This window comes from Impatiens glandulifera, chromosome 7, assembly GCF_907164915.1.
Source record: "Impatiens glandulifera chromosome 7, dImpGla2.1, whole genome shotgun sequence".
In the NCBI taxonomy this organism is placed as follows: domain Eukaryota; kingdom Viridiplantae; phylum Streptophyta; class Magnoliopsida; order Ericales; family Balsaminaceae; genus Impatiens; species Impatiens glandulifera.
This window is the reverse complement of record NC_061868.1, coordinates 33,254,238-33,262,621: the sequence shown is the minus strand read 5'-3', so window position 1 is coordinate 33,262,621 and position 8,384 is coordinate 33,254,238. Positions and strand designations below refer to the sequence as shown.

Here is an 8,384-nt window from a genome sequence, read left to right as displayed (position 1 = left end):
ATATAAAAAATATATTTTAAAAAATAATTAACAATAATTAATATATCATAATACTGAAAATGTCATTTTAAGCAAAATTGTAAAGTAATGGCATTTCACACAAAAATTAGCAATTTGTTTTAAATATATATAATATTTGATATTAAAGTAGTTGGCTTTGTGTTATATCAGAATCTTATTAAAGAAATTATATATATATATATATATATATATATATATATATATATATATATATATATATATATATATATATATATATATATATATTGACATAAAATTGTTTTTAATTATGTAAGTGTAGCAATTTTCAATTTATCCCTATGGTAATAGAATTCGAGTCTAGCCAAAATAGGATGGTTCGATTTTTTCTTATTTGATTGAGAGGGAATTTAAATGATGATAATATGTAATCAAATCATTTTAAGTTTTTAACTCTTACTTAATACTTTATATATTACAATTGTTATAATTTTATAAATAATTTTGCAATTTTATATATTATAATTGTTATTAATTTTATATTAAATAAATATAATTTTGCAAGTTTATTGTGAGTTGTTAAGGTAAAAATATTAAAATTAAATATAATGAAAACAAAAACATAAATGAAGTAATATGAAAAAAAATACTGCACAATTTTATTTTTATTTTTGAGTTCCTTTAATTCAAATAGGAGTTACATATAAATAATACAAAATAAATTAATTAAATAAAAAAATATATGTTAAATAATATGATATATTTTTATAAATTTTAATGACAAATATTTCAACTAAATTGTAATTTTTTAAAATGTGAACTCAAATACAACCTTGTTTGAGTTTGTAACGATAAATAATAATAATAAAATATGTAACAAACAAATTAATAACAAAATAATCTTTACCAAATAATTTGAGCGAGAATGAAATTGTGTTGTTTATTGAGTTGATAATCAACGTTCAAATCATTAGTATATCTATGCTATACAAATCTATAAATATACTTTGTAATTTGATCTCCAATCAATCAAAGATACATTTAAAAACTATTTATTGGACAAATGAAAAAATAATTTAAATTTTAAAATTTAAATAATATTTTAATAATTTAATTTATCACTTAATTTAAAATATTAAAGACTTATTTAATATAAATTTATTTCATAATATATATTTATAATCACTTATTTTTAACGATTTAAGTGAAAACATATTAAAAATAGTAAGTTAAAATATAAAAATTATTTTAAAAGAAAAAAAACTTTTTTTTTAGGAGGAATAATAAAGAACTAGCATGATACTCCATAGTCATGGTACTCGCTTAAACTCAAAACGCTTTCAGATGAAATTGAACCCGTAACTTTTTGATCTCTTAAGACGACTCTTATCACTAGACTAACTTGGAAGGGTTAAATATGTTAGTTTAATAAAAATCACCAAAATATTCTGTCATTTTAAATTTAATAAAATTATTAGTATAGAAAATTAAATTATATTTATTTTTATTGTTTTCAAAATATAAAAGAGTATATATATGACAGTTCAAACCTTGTTTTCAAGGTATTGGCCAAATCTTGAATCAAGCTAAAAAAACGTGGTTTTGTAGTTAGTCAAGTAAAGGCCAAACACGCTTAACTGATCTTTTCGAATGGCCAGTCACACGGGTAATGAGACATGTCCCAGACTTCCTCAGGCATAAGTGAAAAATTTTAGACAATATGTTCAAGTCGGATATTGGGTACCCGATGAATCGATCGAAGATGAAGATAAAAAAAAAAATACACATCAGATTCAGGATCATGATCCGTAAGTAAAATAAAAAAACTGATTTCAACATGAGTACTTCCCTTTCCATGGATAGGTACCGTTATCTTCCCTAACTAACCCATTTTAAAATTATATATATTTATATATATATATATATATATATATATATATATATATATATATATATATAATATTTATCAAATATTATTTTTGTTACATACTTTTTTATATATATTTATATAGCTATTTAAGGTCTCTTATTTGATAATTATAATCATTTCATGTCTTAACTTATATTTAAAAGTTTTTGTCAAGATATTTTTACTATAAATTTATCACATTCACAAATATGTGCATTGATCAAATAGTTTTATCCTAATTAAGAAAATGTTATTTTATAACATCTTGATGCTTATATGGGATTACTCAAATTTTTAGATAAAAAATATTAAAATAAACGTAAATTGATGTAATAGTGATAGTCAAAATTGAGAGTGGCTTAAAATTTGTTGGAGATGTGTAAGCTCATAAAATCGATAATTTATTTTAAAATTCGATGTTGAGATGTCTTAAATATGGTGCAAGGAATGATAATACCCAACAAAAGAAAAGAATATTTTTTGGTGTATAATCTTGATTTAAGAAATAAGATTAACATAAAAAAAAAAAATTTTTTTGTTATGATAATATAACTAGGAAAATATTGGGATAATATTTTGAAGATTCATTGTCAAAATATTAGTATTGACCTAGTTGAAGCTTATTTAAATGTGAAGTTAAACACTTTAAAAAGCTGACGTCTTTGCCGAGAGCTTCGTTTCCAGTCCCAGTTCTGTATCTATTAGAGTTTCGAAGGACCGAGTGTTATACAAACTTGTGTCATAACCTAGTTTGTTTTGATGTAATATTAGTTCTGATCACCTAATAATACTCTCTATTTATGGTGAACGTAGTCGAGTTGATCTTAGTGAACCACAATAAATTTGTGTCTTTCTTTATTGCTTACGTCATATCACGCATTCTAGTTACAATAAACTGATATCAAAGCAAAGTTAATTCGATTATTTGTTTCTCCATATGAAACGGTAGTAGTAAGCATTAAGATCGATAAGTTATAAAGGAGGAGACAATATGGTAGATCAAGATGCGGGCTTTACTGAAACAACATGGCTTATGGGGGCCATTGAAGTTGTCGATGTGAGTAGAAATAACCGTTGAGATGGTCATTCTAGAGGAGAAGATGATGTGACAAATCAAGATGCGAGCTCTACTAAAATGACAAGGCTTATGGAGTTATTGAAGTTATCGGTAGAAGCATAACTCTTGAGATGGTCATTCTAGAGGAATAAAATGACATAACAAGATACGGGCTCTACTGAAACAACATATCTTATGGGAGTCACTAAAAACCGGTAAGAGCAGAACAACCATTGAGATTGTCATTATGGAGTAGAAAGCACACATTCAATAGTTATGTTATTGTATTTATTAAATGATGACATCATTGATGTCGTAGAGAAGGAGAAGACCGATGAGTTTTGGTTTGAGGTTGAAGTTGAATAGCCTCTATAAGACGAAGTTGGTCACGAACAAGTTACTTCTAAAGCAAAGTCTGTTCATTCTACAAATACATGAAGATACATTTGTCATCAAAATTAAAGGAGAGACCTTTAAATACTTCAAAGAGTTGAAAACGTTGGTGAAAAATCAAATATGGAAGAAGATCAAGAGGTTACGAACTGACAATGGTCTGAAGTTTTTTTCGTCTAGTTTCGATTAGTTTTACAAGTATGTATGGATTTCACGGCATCACACAGTAAAACATATGCCATAGCAGAATGGTATAGCTAAAAGATTGAATTAGATATTACTAGAGAGAGCAAGGTGCATGTTCTCTAATGCAAAACTTAATAAGAGTTTTTAGGCAACGGAGGTGACTACAACATGTTATTTGATAAATTGTGGGCCTCACACTAGGATTAACTAAAAAACACCTTACGATGTATGGTTTGAAAAATTTACTGATTACTTAGATCTGAAAGTTTTTGGTTGCACATTTTATTATCATATTAGTAAGGGTAAACTAGATCCAAGATCGAAGAAAGGAGTATTTATGGGCTATAAAGATGGTGTCAAAAGATACATAGTGTGGTCTCTATCTGAAAGAAGAGTTATTCTAAGTAGAAATGTCATCTTTGATGAGAATTATATATTTAACTCTAGTGAGAAGTCTGTAACAGAAAGTAGTAGTGTTGACAAACAGGGGGAGTTATAAATTACTCTATAAAAGGAGATTGAACCCCACGTTGAGGGTCACCTACTAGAGCCTGAACAATTAGATTCTCAACTTTCTGAAGTTATTCACCAGAGTGTAGCTGAAGGCGGTTAAGGAGAATGAAGTTATACCATCTCAGAGATACAGTTATGAGGATATGGTTAGTTATACACTATAGGTTGTTGTGGAGGAGGTGGATATATGTCAGAACGATCTACCTGTAAAAAGAAATTGTATTATGTTATGAAGTTGCACAATGGTTTATAAAAACGAGAGTCTTCAAGTCAAGGTGGATCTTAAATATTTGGGTTAATAAAAAAGTTGTTAAATTATCTTGGAGACAACTCTAGATCTAGAAGAGAGACAATAGATTATTTGGGCAACGTCGGGCATTGACTAATGTTTATGGGCCACATCTGACATTATCTAATGTATTTGGGTCAACTCTGATATTGTCTAATGCATTTAGACTACCTCTGACATTGATTAATGTATTTGAGTCACATCTAGCATTAACTAATGCATCATTGTCGGCGTTGATTGAGTGCATCTAAGTCATCCAACATCGATGAGTGCATCTAGGTCATTCAACATCGACGAGTGCATCTGTTAAGTTGTCTTAGGGCAACTCTGGATTAAAGAGAGAGAAGATAGAATATATAGGCATTGATGAATGCATTTTGGGGTATTTGGGAGAATTCAAGTCAATGTGGAGATTTGTTGATATGTCTTAAATTAATGGTGCAAGGAAGGAGAATACTCAACAAAAGGAAATAATATATTTTTAGTGTATAATCTTGATTTAAGAAAATAAGATTAATACAAAAGAAAATCTAATATTTTGTTATGGTAATATATAATTAGAAAAAATTATGATAATATTTTAGAGTTTATTTATCAAGATATTAGTATTTACTTAATTGAAACTTATTTAAAGGTGTCGTTGTACACTTTAGAAAGCCGAAATATTTGTCTTGAGAGCATCGCTTCGAGTCCTAATTTTGTATCTGTTATGGTTTAAATTGACCAGGTGTTATATAAATTCGTCTCATAACTCTAGTATGTTTTGATATAATTTATGTTCTGATATTCTAATAATACTATCTCTTTTTTAGTGGAAATAGCCAAATTTTATCTTGATGAATCACGTTAAATTCATGTTTTATTACTTAAGTCATCTCACACATTTATGTTAAAATGTTCGAAATAATAATAATATAATTCACCATTTATTTAAATAATGTCAAAAATACTCATCCTAACTTCCAATACACATAAAATACAATAGAAGCTTTTATACAAAATTTAAAATAGTCAGGCAAAATTGGCATCGAAAGTATGCTTAAAATTCGGACTTTTCCACCAAAGTGGGCCCCACTTCCTTTCTCCATGCCTATTGATATCTTTTCTTAAAGTTATGATGATGTGAAATAAATCATATCAAATTCCTTTGGACGTGACATAGTTGAAAATGGTCACTCAATTAAGAAAAAAATCTTGAAATAATATTTGATTTTAAATCATTTTTATTTTCATTGTAATTTTATATCTTTTAAATAGTTTAATTGAAAAAAATACCTATAAGAAAAACGTTATATTTTAATTAATGTTCCTCAAATTAAAAAACTTACTTATAATTTATGAATAATCTTCATTTTAAATCTTTATTTTTATTGATCTAAGATAATAAAATAAGTTATCGTAATAACCACTTACTACGTATGGATCATATACCATACATTAAGGTGATAAATATTTTAAAGAGAAATAATTATGGATTAAATTTAAAGGAGAGAATGGGTGATAGATTGATGTTGTGAATAATAAAATTTCTGTTTTAACTCTTCCTTTTTTTATATCATTTTTCTTATAATAATTTAATGGACATTATTCTTTTTATCATTCTCTTATTCTTTCTCATCAACTCATTCATATTTTAATTAAAGTTCTTATAATTACTCACAATTGCTTGATTGGATTCGAGTTTTTTTTTTTAAATAATTTGAATTATTTAAAAAATATTAATGGGTGATAATTTTAAAAAATTGATGATTTTTTAAAATATTAATTTTTTTAGTTGAAAGACTTAAAGATTTTAATATATAATGATAAATAAAAATTAATAATTTAAAATAGAATGTATTTTATTATTATGATTAATGAAATTGAATGATAGTATAAATGAAAGTATGACTGAAGTGATGTTTCATTATAGTTATTTAAATAAGAGAAGTGATAGGGAAAAAAATTGTGAAAGAATGGGGAAGAAATAATGTGTTATTATATCACTTATTGAAAAAATGATAAACGGTGAGAAGAGAGAAAATTTTTATTATTTTATAGGCCAATGAGATTGCGCCCCTTTAAAATTCTCTCATAAATTTCATTTTTCAATCATTTCTCTTTAAATAATTTTAACATAAGAAGTTCTAAATGTGAAAACTATTTGAAAACAATATTTTTTTCAATAAACATGTATATATTAAAAAAATGTCAATGTATTTTTATAAATGGTTGATACTAAATTGTGATGAATTAACAATTTAATATGAAACTTGAAAATTTGATACAAATTCAACTATCCTAATTATTCTATTTGTTATAATTATAATCTAGAAAAATTATATGAATCTAAAAAGTTATTTTTATGATCTAGAAAATAATATAAATTATTAAAAAAGTAATATTTATATTAAATAAAATACAAAATTAAATTATAATGTAATCACTATCTATGAAAAGAAGGTTTATATTAGTAAAGTCAAATATCACACTATAATTTAAATTCTAATTTATATAAAAATAATAATTTAAATTTAAATTTATTATTATATATATATACGGGTGATAGAGAGAGAAAATTTTAGTAAGGAAATGAAAGAAAAAATGACGTGTCATTATTGGTTGAAAAAAAAATAAAAGGATAAGAAGGTTGAGAGAAAGAAAAAATTTATTATTTTTTCAACTTAAGCCATGTCATTTTATCTTCTAAATTTTATCTCTTAAATTTTATATCTTAATCATTTCTTTTATATATATATATTTTGTAAAAATTAATATATTTATAATATACCAAATATTATAATATAAAAGTTATTATGAAATTCATGTAAATCATCTAAAAAAAATTAATTTAAATCAAAAAAATAATAATATAAAAAATGACAATACACTTATTAGTTTTGTTTAAACTGTTAATAAATCCAACTTATAATATTGTTTTTATTTGAAGTGCCACCAATAAAATTACAAATTTTTTTAAATAAACAAATAAAAAAAACAATATTTTTATAATGGTATTTTATTCCTTCATTTGGATTATTGATTATTTGAATAATTTTTTTAGTATAAAATTATGAAAAAATAAGTTATTAGTATAAAATAATTCCTTCATATTTTAAATATTTTAAATTAAAGTTAAAATCATAATTAATAGATTAATGCTAAAATTATTAATAAAAAAAATATTTTAATGGATAAACTTTGATTAATTAAAGAAATAAGTGAGAGAAAGGTAAGTTATTTAATTAATTATTGAAATCTAAGTTGACATTAATAATAAATCCATGCATTAAAAGCCATTAAATGATATAATAATTAAAAAAAAACTTTAAATTGTTTTATCATTTTATTTTTGTCCCACACAACAAAAAGCTTAATCAAAATCCCATTATCTCCTCAAATCCACCACAATCACCACCATTGATTGAAACATGCACCAAATCAACATGATTCCTTTCCCCTCCTCCTTCTCCGATGATCAATCCTTCTTCCATTTCTGCACTCTCTCAATCTTCATCCTCTCTCTCCCCACAATCTTCTTCCTCCAATTCCTCCAAGCACCATATGGTAAACACCGCCGTCCAGGATGGGGTCCAACCCTTTCTCCCCCACTAGCCTGGTTCTTAATGGAAAGCCCAACCCTTTTCCTAACTCTCTTCATCTTCCCCTTCGGCCGACACAAATCAAACCCAAAATCCCTTTTTCTAATCACCCCATTCCTTGTTCACTACATCCACCGAACCTTAATCTACCCAATCCGTCTCAACCGCCTCCAAACCAACCCCACCACCGCCGGAGGGTTCCCCATCACCGTCGCCGCCATGGGTTTTCTCTTCAACTCTTTAAATTCTTACCAACAATCCAGATGGGTATCTCATTATGCTGAGTATGATACAGATGGGTGGTTTTGGTGGAGGTTTTCCGGCGGGTTGGTGGTATTTTTGAGTGGTATGACGGTGAATGTGACGTCAGACGCGGTTTTGTTGGGGCTGAGAGGGGAAAAGGATAAGGGAGGTGGGTATAAGATAGCGAAAGGAGGTCTGTTTGATTTGGTAAGTTGTCCTAATTATTTTGGTGAG

General features: G+C 26.3%; 1 protein-coding gene across 1 annotated transcript in view; it reads left to right on the top strand.

Moving 5' to 3' along the window:
* The first annotated feature begins 7,689 nt into the window (after positions 1 to 7,689).
* LOC124945898 (steroid 5-alpha-reductase DET2) overlaps positions 7,690 to 8,384 on the top strand; it is a 1,067-nt gene continuing 372 nt past the window's right edge. Inside the window, exon 1 of the mRNA XM_047486419.1 lies at positions 7,690 to 8,384. This exon is cut by the window's right edge and continues 372 nt beyond it. Coding sequence (XP_047342375.1) covers positions 7,737 to 8,384 — 648 coding nt within the window. The 5' untranslated portion in view covers positions 7,690 to 7,736.